General features: G+C 53.8%; 1 protein-coding gene across 3 annotated transcripts in view; it reads left to right on the forward strand.

Moving 5' to 3' along the window:
• The window catches only part of CD82 (CD82 molecule), a 47,533-nt gene that overhangs the window by 18,113 nt on the left and 5,298 nt on the right, over positions 1–24,122 (forward strand). For 2 of the 3 annotated variants that reach the window (XM_081152923.1, XM_081152925.1), the window contains exons 2-6: positions 1,969–2,037; positions 7,569–7,651; positions 11,668–11,740; positions 16,508–16,632; positions 16,755–16,829. In XM_081152923.1, the coding sequence (XP_081009049.1) occupies positions 7,589–7,651; positions 11,668–11,740; positions 16,508–16,632; positions 16,755–16,829 (336 nt within the window). In that variant the 5' untranslated portion in view covers positions 1,969–2,037; positions 7,569–7,588. The remainder of the gene's footprint in view (positions 1–1,968; positions 2,038–7,568; positions 7,652–11,667; positions 11,741–16,507; positions 16,633–16,754; positions 16,830–24,122) is intronic. The other variant, XM_081152924.1, reaches the window with a different exon arrangement.

The raw sequence follows: 24,122 nt of genomic DNA on the forward strand, positions 1-24,122 counted from the left end.
ATTATGTGACTCTGTGAGCTGGTACAGGGAGCAGGTGGAGAGGGAGGAGCTCTGAACCCAGAGTCTCCAAGTCCTCCACTGCGTGCTCAACCCTGATTTTACTATGTGACCTGCAGGCTCTTGCTCCCTCTGGCCCCTCTCAAAAATGCACTGATCTCAAAGGTCTTCACCTGCAGAGCAGACATTGCTCTGGGGTTCATGACTCGGTGGGAAGGGATGTGCCTCCAGGAAGTCAAGGATGGAGCAGAGGCACCAGGAGCTTCATGGGAATTCTCCCTTGCAGGACCCTGCTGCACAAGGGACCCAGGCCGGCCTGCATCCCACTCCCAGCAGAGGGAACAGGCCATGCTGGGGATGGGGCCTTCAGCAGTGGGTCTCACACATTAGAGTCCTCAGGAGAGCTTTAAAAAATCCTGATGCCCCAGCTGTTCCCCGGACCAATTAAATCAGCATCTCTGAGAGGGGGCCCAGGCACCGGCAAGTTTTAGAGCCCTCTGGGTAATTCCAGTGTGCATCCATGATCGGGGACCACTACTCCAAACCAATGGGAGGTGGGGAAGTAAGAATCCCCTGGCTTTCCGCGCCTAGTGACCCCCCTCCCCCCGACCAGATGACAGAATGTGCCTGCCCAGCTGTGTGCATCTTTCTTGGGAGAGAGTTCACAGCTTCCATTGGCTTTTCTGACCCAAAGGAGATTAAAATCCACTCTTAGGGGGAAGCAACCCCGTCCCCCCAAACCAGCAATGTCATTTCTAAGGACCAGAAACTTCCAGTTGCAGGATCAAAGTTGGTTTGTCTTGTCTTTTCTAAGAAACCTTTCCTTACCTCTCCAGACTGTCCCCGTCCCCTTTCCTTTCCTGCTTCCTGCAGATACTTACCAAGTACTTGCTGTGTACTGGGCACTGCTCTGGGACATTGGCGAATAAGACAGACTCAGGCTCCCCCTCAGGGAGCCATACTCTCATGGGGACTGTGGACGCAGTAGTGAGCCAATAGGATAAATGCAGTGAGCAGGACATCGACAGGCCCAGGTGTAAAGCTGCTGCTCCTTAGGGTCACTGGGGAGCCTCCCCAAGATTCTGATGACTTCGTGGGTCATTGATGGGGACTGGGCATTGGCATATTTTGATTCTAATGTGCAGCTGGAGGGAGGCCTGCTGAGTAGACCAGGCTTTCAGGGAAGGCTTCTGGGAGGAGGGAGCTCAGCCTGCAAGGAGGGAAGGAGCCAGCCTGGGGCTTTGGGGGAGGAGTGATCTTGGAAGAAGCAGCAGGTCAAAGGTCTTGGTGTGCAAGGACCTGCTCTACTGGAACAACAGGAAAGAATGGCCTTTGTGGCCTAAAGAATGAATGTGTATATGGGAAGGGGGAGGTGCTGAGGACAGAGGAGGGGCAGGGTGCACCAGGCAGGGCTCTGACAGCCACCTAAGAGCATGAATGTTATAGGAAACATCTCGGCTCCATCACCATTGCAGGGTTGCGGGATTGGGGAGCGCCAAGATCTGGTTTGCATTTTTCAAAGCCCTTCCTGAGGTGTGGATAACAGACTGGGGAGGGCAGGAGTGGGACCTGTGACCAGCCACGGAAATGTACTGGTGGGAGGTGAGGCGTGGGGCCAGGACAGGCTCTGGATTGGGCTATGGGAGGAGGGGGAGGAGGCAGAGGGAGACCTGACTGGCGCTCTTAGGTGCTCTAGTCCAAGCCAGCTGGTGCATCAAAAGGCCATCTCGTCCCCTCCTCTGAATCCTGCAGTACTTAGAATCCTGGAGCAACGGCCCCCAAAGGACCTCAAGAGCGTTTCCTAAGATCTGTTCCACGTGGTATTAAGGGCTATTAAGTGTACAATCATTTTAAGTCAGTGGTGTTTATCCACTGTGCTGAGTCCTTAACAGCCTAATGTACGGTGACTCTCGGAGAGGAGAAATGTTGCTTCACACACTTGGTAACAGCAAAATTTTTTGTTCTTAACAGCAGGTCTTCTAAGACTTGGATTCTAAGGAACCCCTCTGGAAACGCTGCTCTGGTCCTGTCATTTGACAGGTGAGGAGGTGGGGGTGGGCAGGGAAGGGTGGGAGGGTGGGGACAGTCACCTGTGCTAGATTTCCTACTGAGTGACCCATTAGAGCAGGCCTCAGCCTTCACCTCCTAACTCTGGGCCTTGAGGTACCGTGCTGCAGTCCCCAGTCAGTCTCCCCAAGGCTTGGTCGGGACATCCAGGCTCTAGGGTCAGGCTGGAAAGCTCCTCCCCCATCCTCAGCTGAGGGACAGACCAAACCTCCTACTCTACAGGAGCAAACTCACAGGGGCCAACACAGAAGGGGTTCTCTGGGAGACACCAGCTCCTTCCCTGTGTCAGGGGCTCTGGGAAAGGTGAGGGAGCCTTGGCCGTGGGTGACATTCAGAGCTGGCTCTGGGTGCTCACCCTACACGAACTCCACCTCATCCCTTGAGTGAGGACCAAAGAGGTCTGAAAACAGTCTCAGTTGACCCAGGGGCAGTGGATCTCAGGGCCCCCTTCAGGTGGCTGAGTACTTGAAAGTCCTGGTATTCTGTGTGGAAGTTTTCCCCCTCCCCTTCACCTCTCCCTCCCTCCCTCCATCCACCCATCCCTTCCTCCATCCTTCCAGCCCTCTCTCCACCCATGCTCCAGTTGGCAACATTTTCTGGGAGCCTACTTTGTTCTCATAAATAATACATAGTCTTTCCCCTCAAGGTACCACAACCCATAGGGGAGATAGAAAAGTGAGCAGAAAATTACTGTATAGCATTATGAGTTAGAATAGTAACCCCCATTCATTGAAAGCCTACCTCATGCCAGACACTTTACCTACATCATCTGATTTAATCTTTGGGCAAATCTGTCCAATAGATTTCATTTTCCTCTTTTCACAGATGAGTAAGGAGAGGCTCAGAGAGGTTAATTTCTTTGTCCAAAGTCACACAGCTAGGAGGTGATAGAATCACATTCAAACTTAGGCAGTCTGATGCCAGAGCCTGTTCTGGGAATGACTTCAGAATCCAGTGCTATTGGAAGGAAGCTGAGAGGAAGTGCCCCTAGCCAACACGTGTGCTGGCCCCCGGGGAGCAGGTGGCTGTGGCAGTGGTGACAGGGCTGGCTGGAGTGGGAGGTTTCCTGGAGGAGGTGGATGTCTGAGGTGAGTGCTGAAGGATGAGTAGGAGTTAATAATATATTAGTGTAATAATTTCACTGTACAAACTGATTTGGCATAAAATTATATATTTGGTCAATTTAAATTATAGGTGCTTAGAAATGGTCAATTTGCCTGCTATAAAGTATAGCATAAAATCGGTACCTTCTTTCTCCTACTGCTCACACAGCTGTCAGTGACTGTTCTGGAATTTTCCAAATAAAATGTGCTTGTTCTGTGGCTGTCATGACATCCTTCCAGGGAAGCACAGGCAGACCCTCCAGTGTTTACAGAAAGCATATACAAGGGAGCATAGCACTGGGAGGCGTTCTCTGTTTCATTTCGTCCGTTAATGACACGCTCACCCCCAGTTCTTCCAGAAGTCCTTATAAAGATGTTTAGCCCAGCCCTGCTCATGGAGTCCTGACTGCCAGGTGCTGGCCCCGTGGTCTTTATAACAGGGGGTTCAGTTGGGAGCCCCGCTCTACAGGTGAGGAGCATGAGGCCCCAGAAGTCCCTTCCCTGTGGCCATGCATTGGCAGAGCCAGGATTTGGACCCTTGTCTGGGGACCGTGTGCCACCACCATTTGTTCCTCTACACCGGGGCCGGCAAACTTTTTCCACGAGGGGCCAGGCGGTAAATGTTTTAGGCTCTGTGGGCCAGTGGTGTGCGCAGCTGCCTGCTGTGCCATAGCAGTCACGGGCAAGACATACTCCAGGGCGTGTGGCTGTGTGCCAACGCAGCTTTATGTATGGACATTGACATTTCAATTTCAAGTGTTACAAACACTCTTCTTTTATTTTTTTCCAACTATTTAAAAATGTAAAATCTGTTCTCAGCTGGTAAGCCATATAAAAAACAGGTGGTGGGTTGGATTTGATCCACAGGACTAGCTGCCTAGATGGCCACGCCCTGTCCTACCTGAGTCCTTAGGCCTGTCTTGCAGATAAGGGGGCTGAGGCTCAGACCCCTCAGCACGGGCAGGCACAACTAGAATGGAACCCAAGCCCTCTGACTCCAGCTTTGGGGTCTCCTTGGGGCCTGGTGGTGGTGATGGCTCCCTAAAGTTGATGCCACACCCCATCTTCGGCCGACCCCCTGCCCTTCATGGAACCGCCCATCTTGTGTAGGTGTGGAGAATGCATTCATCCCCCGCTCCCCGTGGCTGCCAAGGGGAATGTCTGTGCTCCCAGGGCAGGAAGACTGTGTTCTGGATCTTAGCCCACAAGCCCAGGAGCCACCACCCCAGGCTCTGGTTCTCAGCACCTTTTCCTCCCTCAGGTGATTCCCAGGTAGTCTTGGGGCTGGCCCCTCACTGGCCAAGCTGCCTGCCAGTCGTGGGGCTGCTGGGCTCCTGCTCCAGCATCTGAGCCCATCCAGCTGCCCCCTGGAGAGGAGGGGGCAGCCCAAGGGCTCAGCGGCCTGGTTTCTGTCCTTGGCCGTCCACACGCTGGTGCCCAGACAAGCGCCCTTACCCCTCTTCGCCTTAGTTTGCTCATAGAATGTTGAAAGGCTTTGTCCAGCGCCTGGTACAATTTGTGCGAGTGACTAAGAGACCAGTGAAGGGCCCAGGGGCTGGAGTATCGGGGATGCCAGCCCAGCAGTCCTGCCTCTTTGCCCGCCAAACCAGAGGTCCTTTGAGCAGTCACCTTGGTCTTCACCACCTGCTTGGTCAACAGAATCCCAGCCGTCCCCAGATACAGTCACAGCCACTCCCCGCAGACGGCATTTCACGGGGAAAGATCTTGGGCTGCTTAAGGAGCTGTGGGACTTGGGCAAGTTACTGCACCTGCCTGAGCACCGCCCCCCTCCCATAGGAATAGCCTCCCCACCTTCCGGGCGGGTTGTGAGGGTTAAAAGGGATGACCAAGGCCCATGGCTGTTCCCAGGCAGCTCCCCTCCTTACTCGGCAGGCCTGGTATTCACTGTCTAAAGGCCGCCCCATCCTGGACACCCCGACCCTGCGAGGCTGCCCTGGACACCTGGCCATAGGGGAGGATCTGGGAGCCGGAAAGTGTACAAACTCCCTTCCCAGGCTGTTGAGGCCGCTGCAGTTGCCAACGAACGGGCTGTTTCCACACTTCTCCAGTTTCACAAGAACCAACTGGCACCGCCGCTCGGGCCTCTGGGCCCCTCAGCGCTGGGACGCGGTTACTGGAAAGTTCTGGTGAAATGCCGACTGTGTCAGCTCTTGGGGTGGGCAACACGTGTCATTTACTGGGAGGAAACACAGGCAGGCAGGCAGGATCTTGGGACGAGAGAAAAGCATGCCTCCCTCTCTGGGAGGATCTTTCCTCTCTGGCTGTTTGTTCCCTGCGAGTTTATGAAGTGCCTGTGGTGTGTCAGGCGCTGTGCTGGGAGGGGACAGAGGAAAACAGTAGCTCTCCTGTATGTGGTCCAGCCCCCTGCAGGCCTTACTCTCAGATCTCTGGATCTCCTGACATGGGGGTGGCAGTGCCTGTTTTCTCCCCTCTGGATCAGGGGGTGGGGGGAGGTCCCAGGCAGAGTTGCTGAGTCTGGACTTTCATGGTTCCTGAGTTACCGCTCTCTTTGCATTTCTCGGACCCAGACCTGGGACTCTGGTGGCTTGGAAGAGCCAGTTAGTCTAATTTTCCCAGGTAGCACTTGAATCCCCCTATAAATCTTTATTCAGACTTTGCTTCCATGACACTTGTGATGGGGTGCTCACTACCAACCAGGCAGCCTTTTTTCTTCTTTGGGTGGCTTTGCTTCATGTGCCCAAATCTGACCCACAGAAAGGCAGCTAAAGACAGGAATGTTAGGCCTAGCCGGTGTGGCTCAGTGGTTGAGCATTGACCCATGTATACCAGGAGGTCACAGGTTTGATTCTGGTCAGGGTTGCGGGGTCGATCCCCTGTAGGGGGTGTGCAGGAGGCAGCCTATTGATGTTTCTCTCTCATTGATGTTTCTATCTTTCTCTCCCTCTCCCTTCTTCTCTCTCTAAAATCAATAAAAACATATATGACAGGGATGTTAGAAAACTGAACTGGACCCCTTGGGAGGCTCTGAGCACTCCCTCCCCTTCCCCTGTCAATGGAAGTGTATAAAGTTGAAGCTGAGCCTCCACTTGGCAAGGATAATAGAAGATTGTTATTATGTCCAAAGAAGGGTGAGGGACAGGGGAGATTCCCATGACTGAGCACTGCCCTTTACCCTGCAAGGGATAGGAGGGGGTGAACCCCACACCTGGGTCCTCAGGGCCCCCATTCTCTCTGTTCTGTGTTTTCCCCCCACCCTTCATAGGGCAGTGGGAACATGACTGCATCTGGTGCCTGCTTTCCCCGCCCCCAGCCTGGCTCTACCCTCGCAGCTGTCCCTGGCCAGCTGTCCTGGACCTAGCTGCCTGGCGCTGGTTCCCTTTCCCCTCAGGGCCTGAGAGCTGACTGTTGCCACTCCTGGGTTGTCTGGCCTTGGTGAGGGCGCAAAGGGCAGCCAGCTCCCAGATTCCCTGTTCCTCCCCAGTCCTGCCCTGGCCTGGGGTCCTTCTGTGTAAAGGGTGACGGCATTCTCAAGTGTGGTTTGTGTTGTTCAGAAACATGAGTTTTCTGGGAGAGTCTATGACCCCCCCCAAAATGTTAATAAGTATTGATGAATACCTATGCAACGTGTAAAATTATGCTGTAGAGGAACATTTTATCCACATAAAGAGATGGTATATTGTAGAATGAAAAAAGCAGTCAGGAATTCACTCTGTATAGCATGAGCACCATTCTGTGTAAAACCACTTGTCATACACCCCTGAGCTGGAGGTATAGCTGCTAAAATGATAACAGTTTTTATCTCTGGGGCGAGATAAACATTTCTGTTGAATTTGTGTTTTTCTGTTTTTGTTGGATGTTTCACAATGCATATTTGTTTCCTTTGTAATGAGAAGGTGGAGGGAGCACTAAGTTCATTTTCTGAGAAGCCAGAAAACTCTCTTCCTCCTCACAGCAGCCCCCATCACCCCAGCCCCCTAGCCCCAGAGGGGATCTGAAAATGTGTGGAACAAGTCACAGGTCTTACCTCTGGGTCTCCAGCAGTCACTCACTAACTTCCTGGTCTCCTGACTTCCATGAGCCTGTCTGGGCAAGTCTTGGACCCTGAAGTTCTCCTGTATAATTTCCCTCCAGGCCTGGCCCCAGTAGAGTGGCTCACCCAGACCCTGACTGCCAAGCAGCAAGAACCCGAGACTACCCATAAGACCACACTTTCCATCTGTGTGGCTTTGGGCCAGTCATCTAACCTCTCTGGGCCTCAAGGTGCTGTAAAGTGGGACCTCATATTAGTACCTACTTCATGGGCTTGTTGTGAGGATTTGGGGCCAGCAGATGGTGGGTGCCCATCAGCATTGGTTCTCTCTCCTCCCCTCCCCTGCCCAGCCCATCCTACACTGACCTACCTGCCTTTTTTCTCCACAGGGAGCTCCAGGGCCAGCAGGATGGGGTCAGCCTGTATCAAAGTCACCAAATACTTCCTCTTCCTCTTCAACTTGCTCTTCTTTGTAAGTATGGCCAGCGCTACTTGACTGTCTCCAACAGAGACTCTTGTGCCTGGTGCATCCCAGCCTGAGATCTCCAGAGATGCCAGGCCGGGGAACGGTTGTGGGGTGTGGTTGGTTGATGGGGGCTGAGGGCAAACCATTTCAAATGGAACCTGGTCAGGTGGTGAGGAGATTCCTGGCATTCCCAGCTGCTCCACATAGAGCACTGGACTCCTTGCCCAGCCTTCCCCTCTCCTGGAGCACTGAGGCCAGGCTGCCAGGGCTGGAGCCGGTGTGGGGGAAGGAAAGCCCTCTAGGCATCTCTTAAACTCTTGTCATTGGGGATTTGCTGGTGGGGAGTCTCTGGAATCTTTCTTGTCCCGTCCTGACCCTGCCCCCTCCCACCTTCCTTTGCCCCTCTGAGAACTTGCCTGCTACAGTTCTGGGTCTCAACTGCCCCTGCCACACTCCCACCTGCATTGTGGAGGATGTGCCCTGAGCCAGGGGGACACCCAGATGTAAGCTCCATGCACATCCGGACCTGGTTTTCCTGGGGGCCTTGACTCTTCTCACTGGCCTGGTGCTCACTGACTCCTCCTGCCTTGGAGTTGCCAGGATGATGGAATGTGTGTGTGTGTGTGAGTGTGTGCACATGTGTGTGAGAGTGTATGAGTAGGTGTGTGTGCAAGGAAGAGAATGTGTGAGTGTGCATGTGTGAGAGTGTGTCTCTGGTGGGGTGAGGGTGAGGGTGGCCTAGAGGGGCCTTCATAGCCCCAGAGTGGTGCTGGGGCTTATAGCCTCTCCATGTTGGTTTACCCGATGCTGTTAAAAGAAACAGGTTCTGCAATGGGATGTTTATTATGATTCAATTTTATTTTTAAAAATTGTACACATACATGAATATATATTTTTAAATAAGTCTTTATTGATTTCAGAGAGAGGAAGAGAAAGGGAAAGAGAGATGGAAACATCAAGGATGAAAGTCATTGATGCCTGGCCGGGCATGGCTCAGCGGTTGAGCATTGACCTAGGATCCAGGCGATCCGGGTTCGATTCCCAGTCAGGGCACATGCCCAGGTTGTGGGCTTGATCAATGACTCTCTCATCATTGATGTTTCTGTCTCTCTCTCTCCCTCTCCTTTCCTCTCTCTGAAATCAATAAAGATATATTTAAAAAAAAAAAAAAAAGTCATTGATCAGCTGCCTCCTATACGCCCCCTGCTGGGGATCGAGACTGAAACCGGGGCGTGTGCCCTGACCAGGAATCGAACTGAGATCTCCTCGATCATAGGTTCGATGCTCAACCACTGAGCCATACTGGCTGGGCCATACCTGAATATTTTTAAGAGGAGAAAAAAATACCTCCAAATGTTAATGTTGGGATTCCTGGGAATTTGGGGTTTATTCTTTATGCCTCTGCATGTTTCAAATTTTCTACAATAGACATGAATTACTTGTGGGGAAAAAATTGTTTTACATTACAAATGACACAGGATAACGGAAAGTTTAGAAAATAAAGAATCATTCTAAATCCCTCCTCATAGGTTTAACCCACCACACAGATACTTACAAGTGAACTTACAAGTGAGTTCCTGGTGCATGCAAGCACACACATGTGCACACATGCACACACAGATGCACATGGACCACCCTGGTGCTATCCACCCTGCTGTTCATCCACCCTAGCTCTGGCCCCACCTCCCTCCTGGAGGATCATGCTGAGTCCCTGCTGTGGCTCTGGCTCTCCACTGATGGCAGCCAGGCCTGGAAGCCACCCCGGGCAGGGCCTGGGCACCTGGGCTTCCCCACTTTGGCAGTCAGGTCCCTCTTGGCTGGCCCAGGTCTCTGGAGCACAGCTGCCCAAGCAGCCAGAGCCAAGCCTTCCCTGGCAGGCAGGAGGCTCCCAGGCTGAGGCCTGGCTTCCAGGGCCAGTAGGGGACATGGGATGGGAGTGCTGTGGCTCTGTCTCTAGGGGCTCTAGGGACAGGAGAGAGGGGTCTAGCTATGTCCTAGATGGTGACAGGGCTTGTAGAAACCCCCTCTGCCCCCATGCAGTGGGAGGGAGGCATAGAGACTTGTGGAGAAAAGCAGCGGGGTTGGTGGTTTTGGCCAAGGTGTCCTTTCCTGTTCTATTAGGCTGCCCTGTAGAGCCAGAGACTGGAAAATCTTCTCTCTGGCCAGAGCTCGTGGGGCTGGTCTTGGGGGCTTGGCTCCCTCCCAGCTGCTCCAGGGGGCTGGCGGGAGTTAGGCATTAACTCCTTATGTGCTGGGGCTCAGAATGGCCCCTCAGGATGTGGTAGGGGGTGCGGCTGGGGGAGGGGAGCTTTTATACAGAGGATGAGAGGGAAAGGAGAGAGTTAGAGGCGACAGTGTGTGTTTGCTGCTCACTCACCCAACATATGTGTATTTGACACCTCTTTGTATTCAGACCCTGGAGGGGGAGGGAGGAAGGTACACACTTACCAGCAGAAGAGCCTTGGCTTCTGCACTCATGGGGCTTATGTCCAGGCTGTGGTGGGCTCCAATCAAACACTCAGATGGATGGTGAAATCGCAGTTGTAGGTGCTGGGAATGAAGGATGCAGCCCCTAGGAGACCAGATAATAAGGCACTTGACCTTGTCAGGGCAGTCAGCAAAAGCTTCCTGGAGTTCTGCATGGCTGGGGAGAGGAGTCACAGCAGCAGGAACTTAAGTCCAGTGGGGGAGTGGGGCGGAGTGCGCCGCTCCAGGGCACAGTCCTGCAAGCTTCTCAGACTGATTCTGATCTTTGTTTCATGCACAGTAGGAAGCAGTTATTTGATCGGACTTGTAGTTTGGAAAAATCACTCTGTCTGCCATGTTTGCTCACAAATGCACATGTGTAGGTTTTGCCTACACTCCTTCCTGACCCCAGACTCCTCATAAAATCACCCCATCAGCTTTTCTCACATGCAGAAAAACCCTGAGGCAACTGGTACCAGGCTTCTGGGGGAAGAAAGGCAGCTGTCAGGGTCCCAGCTCCTGGCTGAGCCCTGGGGGGAGATTCTGGTAGGGCTGGGGGTGGTTAATGTGGGGTATGTCCCAGGGCCCCAGTCTTGGTTCTCGGAGAAAGGGGGTACCATGGTGCCTCCCCCACTCTGGTCAGCCACCTGGCCCAGCCTCCTTTCTGGCTGACCTCGAGGCTGATCCAGCCATACCTGCCGGTTAGGATGCAGTCATAGGACATGCAGAGAAACTGAAAGGGCTGCACCAGGGACTTCCCTTGGGTTTCTCCTGGAGAGCAGAGGAGTTTAGCCTAGCAGTCCAGGATTTTACTCTGGGATTATATTTGCCCAGAGGGAATTTTCTGCCCTGCCTCTCATTCCCTCTTTGGAAGGGTAGTTCTCTGCCTCCTGCCCCGCCCTGTGACTGCCCTGGAGGTGGGTGGGGCAGGGGCTCTGCCTCCTGGGTCTGCAGTGACAGGAACAGACCTTGGGCCTGATCGCTGGCCCTTGCCCAGCTGTGCCATGAAGTTTGGAGTGGGGAGGGCAGGGGTTCAGCAGCCTTTGGGAACCTAACTGCCAGATCCTATAAAGCCCCCCTTCCAGCAGGCTGTATACAGTCTGAGGAACCCCCAGATGAGGGTGCCCCCTTCCTCTCCCCAGGGTCTCAGTGGCTTTCCTCTCCCCTGAGACTGGCTTTCTAAGCTAAAACCCAGCAGGACTGGAACGGAGGGGATGAGCACTGAGCACAGGAAAGGGCTAGGAGATAAGTAGGAGGGCATACCTGGCAGGAAGCTGTGCCCCTCAGGGCCAGTAGGCTCAGTTCGACCACACATGGTCATGGGGTGGGGAGAGTGGAGGCAGAAGGGACTCCCCACAATGGTGCTGCTGTCTGGATTGCTCGCGTTCACTGGGACTTGGGGTTCGGGGCCTGAGGCCACTTTGACATGCCTGGGTTGGGCAAGGAGGGAGGTGGCTCCCCTATATCCCCCTGGCGTGGGGTATAGGGCAGCTGTGCGGGGCTCTCTCTCCCACCTGCTCTCCGTCTGCCCATTAACTGCCCCCTTCTTCTTCCAGATCCTGGGCGGAGTGATCCTGGGCTTCGGGGTGTGGATCCTGGCCGACAGGAGCAGTTTCATTTTTGTCCTGCGTAAGGAACCCTCTGCTTCCCCTGCCCCAGCCCGCTTTAGAGGGGAGGGCCAGGCTGCAGGCAGGGCTGCCCCCACAAGTCTTCAGCCCCAATGCTGCTGGTCACTTTTCCAGCTGACTGCCAGTCTCCGCCCAGGTCCTGCTGCTGACCTCTACAGGGGGTTCCAGAAGGATTTTTCTCTCCCTCCCCAAACAAAGTGCTGTTGTCTGGAGAACACTGGGGGATGGAGAGGCTTGCTATCGCAACCAGGCCCCTTCCCTTGGCCCTGACCTTGAGAAAGCCTCTTACATTCTCCATTGGCCTTTTCAGCAAAATGTAAGCTATAGTCCCTCTCCTCCCCAGTTCAGAGAGATGTAGGAAAGAGCCAGGAATGACAGGTTGTCGGGTTGATGAGGTGCCTGCTGTGTACCTGGCACTGCCTAGGTGGGTTGGGCAAGTGTACTGAGGAGGAAGGCACCAGATACACCTCTTGTTCATTCTCACAGGCCTAAGAATATTGCATATATCAGTTGTCTTAATCCCACAACAGCTCTTCAAGGTAGGAACTGTTCTATTCCTGCCTCACAGATGGAGAAACGAGGTCCAAAGAGCTTCCATCCCTTCTCAGGTTCACACAGCTTCTGAGTGAACACTGAGAGCTTTGGTCCTAAATGCTGCACATGGTGAGAGGACCACAGCACGGAAGCCCCTTCTCTCACTATTTTGAAGCAGGAGGAAAGAAACCCAAGATGATAAGACCCATTCCAAGTCTACTTGCAGTCTCCTCCAGGAAGCCTACCAGGCTTGCTGCACTGATCTCTCATGGACACCCTATGGTGGAAGGGAAGCTGAGCACATGGCCCCAAGTAGCACAGCAATGCCACTCCCATCAGTGAGTGTGTCGCCCTTGGCTCACTTCCCCTCCCAGCAGCTGCCAGAGCTAGCAAGTTTGGACTCAGGCCCATGACAGCTGCTTGATTTGAATAAAACAGAACCACACTAGGATGGGGATGGAGGGCCACATGTGTCACTGTGGCCCTAGGGGGCTAGGCCTTCTCCTCTCAGAGGGTGAGGGAAGCAAGGATGATCCACCCTTCAGCCACCTCAGATTTAGCCTGGAGCTGTCTGTCTCTCCTCCTACTGGGAGGCAATGGACTGTACCCCTATTTTGGGGCTACAGTCTGGCTTTTCAGTGGTGTGTACACACTCCCCATGCCCTCCCAACATGGGACCCATCCTCCTTGACCCTGACTAGGCCCAGGCTCCCTACTTCCTGGGACATGGTCCACATCCAGTGGGCACTGCGCCACAGGGCAAAGTCTTGAGGCCCAGCCCACCCACCGCATTTCTGCCTTCTGCACCCCGCCCCAGGGCTTCAGGGACCGCCTGCTACTCCTCTTGCCTTCTCCTGCTTCTTCCTTGTTCAAGTCTGAGAATCTCAGGCTGACCAGACTTTAGAGGCCCCCTGGATGCACCCTATGTGTTTTTGCAAATACCAGGGCCCAGGACCCACCCAAAGGATCTGACTCTATTGGTGTGGGTGGGGCCTGGAGCACTGTGGTTTTTACAAAGCTCCCCAGGTGGTTGCCCAGGCAGCCAGGGTTCAGAAACACCGATCTGATCTGTTGGCCCAGTCACTATATCCTTGGGTAAATGGAGGTGTGGCAAGGGAAAAGAGACTTGCCAAGAGTCACGTAACAAGTAAGGGTCAGAGCTGGGAACCCAGGGCTCCCAATCTGCTATGTGCCAGGCTGTGTGACACAACTATTCTGTTACCTCATAGAATCCTCACTGCATTACTATCCACATTTTATAGGGGAGGAAGTTGAAGCACAGGGAAGGGAAATAACTTATCTGAGGTCACACAACCAGAAGGTGGAGAGCTGGGATGTGAGCCAGGTGGCATGGCTCCTGAGCCCCCACTTCCCGAACCCCTGTACTGCACCACAGGTTCACACAGTGAGCAGAAGCAAGCACAGGTTAAGAGCACGGATTCCATACAGACTGCCATGGTTCGAATCCTGGCTCTGCTCCCTGTTGGCTCTGTGATCCTGAGCAAGTTACTTCACCTCTCTGTGCCTCTTTGTCTATAAAATGGAAATAATAGAGTGTACCTTATAAGGTTATTGTGAGAAATTAAATGAGTTAATAGTCAATAAGAGTTTAGAACAACTCCTACATTAGTGATTGTTAAGTACTAATGTTTATAATAATTGTTATATTATTTATAATAATAATTATAATTGTTAAATAATAACATTTATATACCACCTAATCCTTATAACATCTTTAAGAAGTAGGACTTTGTTCCTTTTTATAGAGAAATAAATAGAGGCCAGAGAATGGCTTGCCTGGGCCCAGAGGCTGTCAGCAGCAGAGCTGGGATTAGAAACCCTTTCTCGTCCCCAGTCCCTTTCACTTTGGGCCACTTCCCCCTCCCTTACTAGTACCTGCTTGGCCCAGTAAAAGCAAGATGTTTCTGCCATGCACAGTGGATGGGTCACCCTGGAATAGTCACAGGTCCCTTCCTAAATCAGTTGCTCAGATGGAGGCTGGCCTGAGTCCCTGGGTGAGGACAGGGACTGGTATTGATGAAATGTTCTGAGAAACCAAGACCCCAAAGCTCAGCTGGACTCAGGGGAAGGGCCTGAGTTGGGGTCTCAGCCCTGGGCCTGGTCTGCTGGCCACCTCTGCAGCCTCTTAGCCTCTTGGGCCCCTGGACCCTAAGGGACAAATGAGGATATGAATCCAGCCTCATGGGGCTGTTGTGGAAGTTAAGCAAGATGATCCGACTAAAGGGCCTTGTTGGGGCTGGTGCACACCAGGCAGTGCCAGTCACTTTGTTGTAGGAGTAGTCGCTGAGGAAATTTAGGAAAAGTGAAATTGTCAGCTGCTGCCCATGTTGATTGCCCAGAGCCAGGGCAGTGACGGCCTGGAACAAAAAGGAAGCCCCACCCTCAGCCGGGCTCTGCCCAGATTCCTGGGGGCTGCTGTAAGAAGCTGGGCAAAGGCAGCCCTGCCCTGGCACCCTGAAATTGGGGCAGGCGGGCCAGGACTCTCCCTAAGCTCCACAATAGTCTGTTTTCCATCAGGAAAGGGAGCTGGATCAGGCCCTCCCACCCACTCCCCAGTTTTGTAGTTACTTCTAAAGGGTGCTAAGCCCCCCTCCGTGACCTCTCCCAGGTCCTCCAGGGGGCAGCCCTGTGTTCTCCCTGCTAACAGTCCACTGTGCCAGCCCTGACTGTGCTGATTCTAGGCTGTCTTGCGCTGCACCCAGGAATCTGTATCTCTAAAAAGTTCCTCTGATGCTGATGTGCCCCAGGCTGCTCTGCAGCCTCTGAGAACCTCCCTCCTAGGCTGCCTCCCAGGCATGCTGGGCTGTCTTGGGAGTGAGCCCAGTGCAGCCCTGCCCCCGGCCCTCCGCCATCGCCCCCCCCCCCCGCCCTTCTCCTCGCCCCCAGCCTGTGGAGGGCACATCCACCCTGGCACTCCTGCCCTCCTGGTGTATCAGCCTTGGGGTAGAGTGTACCCCCTGCCAACAGGCTGGCGGTAAACATGAGCTCTGTCCTATGATCTGTTGGGCTTGGAAATGCTGGTCCAGTGCCCAACAGAACTGCGGATCCCCACCCACAGGGGTGGGCTCTGCCTACCCGTGGCCCTGGGGAGGGTCTCTTGCCATCAGGCCCCTTCTCTATGCCGAGAGCACATTGCCTGTCACAGACCTCTCTCACTCATGCTGGTTCATTCTTTCTTGACTTCTTTCCTTTCTTCAAATACATCGTTGACCTCTTCCTCCGGCTTTGCACCTGCTGTTCCCACTTCCTGGAATGCTTTTCCCTCAGGTCTTCACTTGACTGACATCTCCCTTCTCATCTCAGCTCAAATGTCAGCTGCTCATACCAGCCTTCCCAATGCCACAGCCCACTCCCTGCTCCATGTTCTCTGCATTAGCCAGCTTCATGGCCCTTTACGCAACCAGAAGGTTATATTGTTTATTCATTGTCCCCACCCCCCACCCCACATAATGTCAGCTCCTTGGTATGGGAACCTTGTCAGTCTGTCTTGGTGTCCCCAAGAGCCAGCTCAGTGTCTACCACGTGGTGAGCACCTGGTAAACATTTACTGGCTGAATGAATGAACAAGTGCCACGCCTGTGCCAGGACATGTGCCCCAGGCATTAGTGGAAAGAGCATGGCATTGGAGGTCTGCATGCTTGCCAATCCCAGCTCTGGCCTGGGCCGGTGCACCTCGCTGAGCCTGTTTCCTCACCTGAAATGGCTGGGTTGAGCTACGTCAGAGTTGGAGTTTATTAATATATGGACCAGGAGGAAGTCAGGCCTGTGGTATCTGTGGCCCCAGCAGAACCTGCCAGTCTGCGGCTCATTCATTCAGCAGCTATTTATGCATTATTGTGCTGTGCCAGACACTGCTCGGGGGTCGGGGGTTCAGCAGGAACAAACCCAAGTCCCTGCCCTCCCGGACCTCTCATTCTTGTGGGGCTGCAGACACGAGTAAGATAAATTAGTAAAATGTAGTCTTTTCCCTCACGGTCAGCGCTGAGGAGCTAAGGGTAAAGCAGGGGTGAGGTTTAGGGTAAACTGGGGGAGGCACACCCAGGCAGCTTGTGAAGGGGGCGAGGAGCAGGCTCCTTGCTGGGGGCTGACCAGGCACCCTGACCCCAAGGAGGGCGTGTGGGCGCAGCCCTGGGCCTTCAGGCCTGCCTCTGATTTTGTTCTCCGTGAGAGTGGACAGCCAGGCTGATCAAACACCCTTCTTTCCACCCCCCAGAGACCTCCTCCTCCTCGCTCAGCGTGGGGGCCTACGTCTTCATCGGAGTGGGGGCTGTCACCATGCTCATGGGCTTCCTGGGCTGCATCGGCGCTGTGAACGAGGTCCGCTGCCTGCTGGGGCTGGTGAGTAGCCCCCCCACTGCCCGCGCAGCCCCTGAGCCCGGCCCTGGCCCAGATTGGGGGGGAGCATCTGAAGTGGGACCTGGTGGGGGGCTCTCAGCTGACTGCCTGCTCTGTGTCCCCAGTACTTTGTCTTCCTCCTCCTGATCCTCATCGCCCAGGTGGCCTCTGGTGTCCTCTTCTATTTCAACATGGACAAGGTACGCACCCCCTCCCTCCCGACCCCCAGCCTGCATTGACCCACCACGTGGGGGATCGCTTGGGGGTGGGGGGTAGACAAGAAGACTCAGTTGTCCCAGACAAGCCCAGCAGGTTCGGGCAGCCCCCCTGGGGACTAACGGTGGGCTGTTAGATGGGACAGCAGTGCCTGTGGGCAAAGTCCCTCCTGGGCGGATCCGGTTCCACCCCGCCACCTTCTAGCCCTGTGGCCACTGTGCCAAAATGCTTGCCTCTCTCTGCCTGTTTCACCTTCTGTAAACTGGGGACAATAATGAAATTTAACTCTTTGGGTTGTTGTGAAGGTTCATTGAGATTATGTTAGTAAAACATCTAGCATTGTGGTTGACACGGGAAGGACTCAAAAAAATGTTTATTGTTCTCATTACTGTTAAGGCTTCTTAGCACAGATGAGGCCCAGGGGAGAGATTGTCAATAAAACATTAGTCCTGTGTCAGAGGGACTCAGCTTTGTGGAACAGAAGATTAGATTTACTGTGGCTTCAAATCTAAGGATGCTTGTGAACATAACCAGAAGTCTAGTTTGGAAGCTCAGAGACTATGGTTCTGGCTGCCTCTTCAGCATCCCCATCATGATGGCTTTTCCACGTCATGCCACTCACCTCATGGTCCCAAGGTGGCTACCACCGCCCCATCTTGTGCTGCTGTGGCCCAAAGAAGGGGCATGGGGCAATGCCAGCCATGGCCATCCCTTTTATCAGAAGAGCAAGCCCCCTAAAAACATCCCCAGATTGGGTTACAGAGGCACTCCTGGCTTTGAGGGTGGCTGAGAAAGTATCTAGCTTTCTGACTCTAAAGACAGAGGCACAATGAGCCAGGAGTGGCTGCTGGATGAGCTGGTCAATTGTGATTATCACAGTTATTTATGGGACACCTACTGTGTGCACATGGTATCTTTTAGAAGCTTTACACACATTGTCTCTCCTCACAACAGCTCTGTATGGTAAGTATTGTGTTGTCAGACAGGGAAGCAGATGCTCAGAGATATTAGTAGCAATAACAACATCAGTAATAGTAACTATAACCTCCACCATCCCTACCTTGGTTCAGCACACACTATATGCTGAGTCACTGTTGGCCACTTTACATTCATTCTTTTGCCAATCCCCACCGCGCTCTCCCAAGATAGTGTGAGAATCCTAGTCCTACAGGTGAGGGCGCCCAGCAGGTCAATGGCCAGACCAGGGAAAACTCAGGCTCCATGGCTCCAGTAGGAGTTCACCGTGGCCCAACTGAGCTGGGGGCCTGCCTTCCCTAGCACTATAGTTCTGGTCCACCCAGCAGGTGGCAGACCCTGCAGCCAGGTGGGCTCCTGCATTTTACCACTTAAAGGTCAAGTTGCCTCAGATCCCTCTTAGAAGGAAGCTGAGAAAACATTACACCATCAACAACTAACACTTATAACTGAGAACAAGTCTGGAACTGAATGTCGTGCACTTACTGCATTTAATATTTGGTCCTCACAGTTCTGTGAGATCGTGGATATGAATACCCTCATTTTCAGATGTGGAAGCTGAGGCCCAGAGAAGTTAAGCAACTTGGCCAGAGGTCACACAGCTAGTAAATGGCAGCCTGGCTTCTGGGTTCATGCTGGTGAAATTTTCTCTGTGGTGGTTCCCACCTGAATCTGCTTTACCTAATTACAATCCACACCTAGCCTGTTTCCCAGGAGAATTGGACCTGACTTCCAACATAGCCACAGGGTAGCTAAAATCAAAATGAAAGAGATCAGAATGCACACAGGGAGAGGAAGACCATTGTTCCTGAAGCCACAGGATGAGATTCTCATGTAGCTGAGAGCTAACTTGAACACTGAGCTTCCTGGTAGTCAAGGCAAAAGGGGAAATACAGTTTCAGTAGATGAAAGGAAGCTTGCTTAGCTATCACACAGGAAGCAAATACTTAGGGCAGGGAAACTCCTTTACCACAGAAAGGGCTATGGGATCAGTGCGTGGGGCTTCTCTGGGACTCAGTCAATTTTACATTATAATCAGGGTGGGCAAGAACTGGGCCTCAATGAACTGGTTCCTCTGACTCAGGCTGGTTGACTCTGCAGGGTGTCAGGCAGTCTACTTTCTCACCCCTGTGTGTTTCCCCATCTCACAGTAATAAAGGTGGTACCCATCTGTGGACACCAACCACATGCTAGGAGCTGACTTTGTAACTTGACACACGTTTCAGTTTTACAATCGTTTTCCACTTTAAGAAACTGAGGCCCCAAAAAGCAAAGTGACTTTTGGCTACGGTCACACACAAGACAGAGGTGTCAGAGCAGAGATTTCCCTCCACTTCCTTTGACTTGCCTGTGCCTCCCTCTACACCACACTGCTTCCCCACAGGATGGTACAGTCTCTGCTTGGCTCATGACCAGGAGCTGCACCTTGGAGGTGTCCCCCAGCTCCGGAGCAGGGCATGTGTGGAGGATCACTTCTCCCGACTCCAGGCTAGGCTCTGTCCCTCAAACTCACTGTCCCCTTCTTTGCCTCCCTCACTGCCCCCAGGCTCAACACCTCCCTCTCCTGGTCCCAACTCCCTCCCCTTGGCCCACCTCCTCTCTGGAAGGCAGGGGAAATTTTCTGGCTTTTTGGGGGAAGTTCTGGCGCCAGCCTATCGCCTAAGTTGGAATGAATGATTTATTTTTTCTTTCCTGGCACATTGTAAATCCCAGTGGAAGACTAAACATGCCCTTGATGGTGTTTACTCCTGCAGATGAGGCCCAGCTGGGGAGGGGGGACTGTGAGCCTGAAGGAGAGGCCTGTTCAAGGCAGTGGGCCCATCTTCCCCACTCTCCAGGTTCCTGGGCAGGTGGGAGGGACTGAGCCTGTGGGTTCCCCATGAAGCGCTCTCTAGGCTGCCATCTGTCTTTCCTGCTCCACACTTTCAGCAGCCACCGTTTCCAAGGCAGCAACAGAGGACCCAGTGCAAGGCACATGGCCTCTCCAGCCTTGGGTTCTTCGATTACAAATCGAGAATAAACCTTCCTGGCCCCCACCCCCACCCAGGAGCACCAACTGGAGCTTGTTTATAAAATACAGAGTGGTGGCCCAGGGCCTGACTCCAGAATCAAACTGCTCCTATTGGATCCTCTGCACTGAGACCCCTAAGAAGTTACTTAGTCTCTCTGGGCCTCAGTTGCCTCTTTGGTCACATGGCAGTAAGCACACAGGTCCACTGTCTGCCATCTGCAGTTCTGAAACCCAAAACTACTTTGATCACTCTCCCCCCAAAAAACTATCTGCAATTCATTTTGTGGCAAAATGGACTTGAATGGAAGTGAGGCTACTGATGGCCCTTGTGTGCCCCATTCAGGTGTCCCTTGGGAATGTGAAGGAGGGGTTTTGGGTTGTGACACATGCCCTGCCTCCCTCTGTAAAACTGGAACATCTCCGTGCCGGAGCACAGAGGTCCCAAGGGCCACCTTGGAGCGCTGTGGCGACATGTGGGGAGGGCTCAGTGTAGCACTGGCCCAGAGCAGATGCTCGTGGTGTCATTGCAAGTGTTGTAGTTATGGTCACCGTCATTAACTTCATTAACGCTTAGTAAGGGCTCAGTAACTGGCAGCCGTTCCTGTTGTCGGTATCAATATTAGTGTTAGCAAGGGCTTCGGGGACCAGGAAGTGTAAAGCTGCCATTCCCCTGGCTGCTGCCTTGCCTGACTGTTGATCCAGCCTCCGTTCAGTGGGCAAAGGGCAGTTCTGGGATGCAGGGGCTCCGTATTGTAGGTAGGCTCTGCCACTGATTGCTGTGTGTGCTTGGACAGGTTACCCAGCCTCTCTGAGCCTCAGGTAACCTCTCAGGCCATCCCAGGCTCTGATGGTCTGGCATTCTGACTTGTTCTCTGCAGGCAGTGGAGGGTGAGAGGCAGGCAGGGGGAAGGAAGTGAACTGATACTGCCTCCCATGGTTTGCTGGGCACTGGGCTGGTTGTACGCAAGCAGTCACACTTCTAACCCGCCCAACAACCTGCACAGGTGAGGCTGCTAAGGCCCCGAGGGCTTATATCAGAAGCTCAGCAGAAGGCCTGGGGGAGAGAGCTTGGGGGGGGGGGGCTCGAGTGGCCTGGGTGGGACATGGGGGTGGGGGGTGACGACAGTGTCTGAGCCCACTGCCGCGTGCTCCCCAGAGAGGGTGGTCGGGAGAGCTGTGGCTCCCTTTCTCTTTCCCTCTCCCCCCTGAGAAGCCCCAAATAGGCACTGTGCACACATGCTAAGGTCCAGGGAGTAAAATAGGTTCCCTGAGGGCAACATAGCCTGTGAGATGTCTGCTCACCAAGATGAAAACTTCCTGATGGGCTTGGCTTGGAGGCATCTGGAGCCAGGACAGGGAGAGGCGCCCTTTCTCTTCCCTTTAGGGAAGAAAGTGTCCAGGCTGTCCTTCTGGAAAGGGTTCATGGAGAAAAGTGGAACAAAGACTTGTAGCACCTGCTGGGTGCCTCAATCCTGTAATGAGTTCCCCATCAAAGGGAGCATTTAAGCAGAACCTGGAAAGGTGTGAGAAGGATTCTTACGTGTAGATGATACACCGGACTCAAAATTCTCTTCTAATTTAACCTTTCTGTGAAAACTCACCCTACATAAAGCACAGCATTGGCGGGGAAAGGCAGGGAGGTGACATCCTAGCGGACAGGGGAGACAGTGAGTGGCTTGTTGTGGTTAAGATCTCGGGGTTCTGGAGCTGCACATATCAGGTTTACAGTCATACCTCTGCCGCCTGCTAGCTGTGTGATCCTGGGAAGTTGTTGTGACTCTGTGGGCCCCCATTTTCTCTTCTGGGATAAGAGGAGGATGGTGTTGGGCAGGACCAGGGCTGGCTTTTTAGGCATGTGGCCCGAGCAGTCACACAGGGTCCCACACTTAGGAGGGTCCTGTGTTTGGTTTGCTGCTTTGCTGCTGCTGCTTTGAAATTCCTGATCATTTTTTAACAAGGGCCCTGCATTTTCATCTTGCCCTGGGCTGTAACTGCTGCAGTTCTTCCTGGGCAGGCCCCTTGATTGCCTGTGACAGTAACCCACTGAAAGTAGCCGGCTGGCTGCACGCTCGGCTGGGTCCACGTATCCAGAGGCTGCCAGCAGGACATCCTCTCCACCCTCAGCTTTCTCTTTTATGTTGGCTCCTTTCTCAGAGCCCAAGGTGGTGGCCTTCCTTGCATCAGATTAGCAGAGAGAGCTCGTATGTGCGTGAGCCAGGGACACGTACCCATCCCTGCAGCACTCGCTGCTCCAAGGATGGGGAAGGCATTAAAGGGGCAGCCTAGGTCTTTGCCTGCCTGTAGCAGTGGGGGAGGGGGTGCAGGGCTTCCAGGCTTGTGGGTGGGTTGAGGGATGCTGACCCCAAGGAAAGGAAGTGTTGTTTAAAGAGGGAGGGTGGGTGAGTGAGTGCAGTCAGACACCACAGAGGCCGCCTGTAGGGATGGAGGATGGTGAGCATTGTCTCACTGTCTCACTGCTCCCTGCTCAGGGACAGCCTGGTTGCCAGGGTGACCTCCCTGGGCTCCCAACACAGCCTCGTGGGCATTGGGATCCCAAGACATCAGCTCCACGCTGAACCAGTCCCCGTGGCTCAGCTGTGGCCCTCAGCCACACTCCGGGCTGGAGGATGGCGTGGTGTTTCCATGGAAACCACCCAGTCTCAGCGGAAAGCACACGGTTTCTACCACCTTCTCATTTCAGGAGGACCTGAAACAGGGAAGTCTCAGCTGCTGTGGCAACCACACCGGGGTGTAAATAGAGTCTGGGTCGGTGGGGGAAGGCCGTGAGCAGGATGTGGGAAAGGTAGCTTTCCAAGCACATGCCTCTGAGGAATCCCCTTCTTTGCACGCCTTAGAGGCCATCCGCTCACTGTGGGTAGAGGGGGGAGCAGAGATGTCGGAGCAGAAAGATAAAAGATCTGCAGGTGGACAGCCCCAGCTGTGTGACAAGGGCAAGCCACTGGGCTTCTCCTGGCCCTCTTAAAGGTGCTATGACTTACTTCAAGGTATAGCCATATGGTTAAAATGCCGGTAGAGCTGAATGGGTAAAAGCTTGGGGTTTAGAATCAGACAGGCCTGAGTCCAAACCTCAGCTTTTCCACTTGTTGGCTGTGTGACCTTGAGGAAGTTAATGAACCTCTCTGAGCCTCGTTTTCTGCATCTCTAAAATGAGGGGACAAGGTCAGTACCCAGACCATAGGTCTGCTCTGAGGACTGAAGTGAGATGACACATGAAAAGGGCTTAGCATAGGCCTGCACAGAACAGGCATTTTGTCAACGTTAGCCACTCGTCTTGTTGTGACTAGTTGCTGACGGGAAAGCTTGGTAAATTGTAGAGAGCTCTGGGTAGTAAACAAAAGCAACATGCTAAGAGTCTTATCAAGAGGGAGAGGGGAAGAACAGGTCCTCGGGCTGGTTTCCTCAGGTTGGTGACGGAAGCCCAGGAGCCAGGGCCACAGGTCCATCTGGAGGATGTGGTTTCTCTGAGCACAGCGTACACAGCCATCTGTGGGGAGCTGGCGGAAGTCCCACTCACAGGGTTTGGAACCAGGCTCTGAAAGCCCCTACCTGAAAGCGCCTGTCCCTGCTCCCTAATTCCCTTTTCTCAGGAACTGGGGGCCAGGTGTGCAGCTGTCCCTCAGTGCCCCTGCCCCTCTCGGGCCCTCCCTGTGGGGTCCCACAGCAACAGACAGCAGGTCAGCGTGACCAGCCTGTCCATTGATGTATGCTGAGAAGGGCCTCAGGCCAGGTCCTTGGGAGAGGCCCTGTAGGGCCAGGCTGGGGCTGGCTGGGGGAAGAGGAGGGAGGGGAGGGAGGGCCTTCCCTCCTGGGGCCTTTCTAGCGGAGGAGGGAAGCCCTGTCCTCAGCAATCTAGGCTGGTTTTGGGTTTGCCTCTCTTTGTGCAGCTGAGTTGTTCCTGAAAAGCTGCCGCAGTGAGATCCTCTGCTCAGGTCCCCAGTGAAAGGCCTTTGGGTTGAGTCCTTTTGACCCTGCACCCCTCATCTTGATCCCGCACCCACTCCTGCCTTATTTGTAAATCAGCGTTTTCTCTGTGCTGTGCTTCTCTCTTCCTCAGCCAGGCCCCTGAATTCCTGAGCATGGTGGCGACCGGCACTGTCAGGACTTAGATCCTCTGGGGCCGGGGGCAGGCGTGAGGGTTAACGGGGAGTGTGTGTGAGGACTGCCGGGTGCGTGCAGATAGCGGCGGTTCTACTTGTTTCCTTACTGTGGACACCACACGCCTACTCTGGGCAGGCTCACCGGATACAGGCCCTGCTCCCACAGAGCTGAC

This window comes from Miniopterus schreibersii (assembly GCF_964146895.1).
Source record: "Miniopterus schreibersii genome assembly, chromosome: 12".
Lineage (NCBI taxonomy): Eukaryota > Metazoa > Chordata > Mammalia > Chiroptera > Miniopteridae > Miniopterus > Miniopterus schreibersii.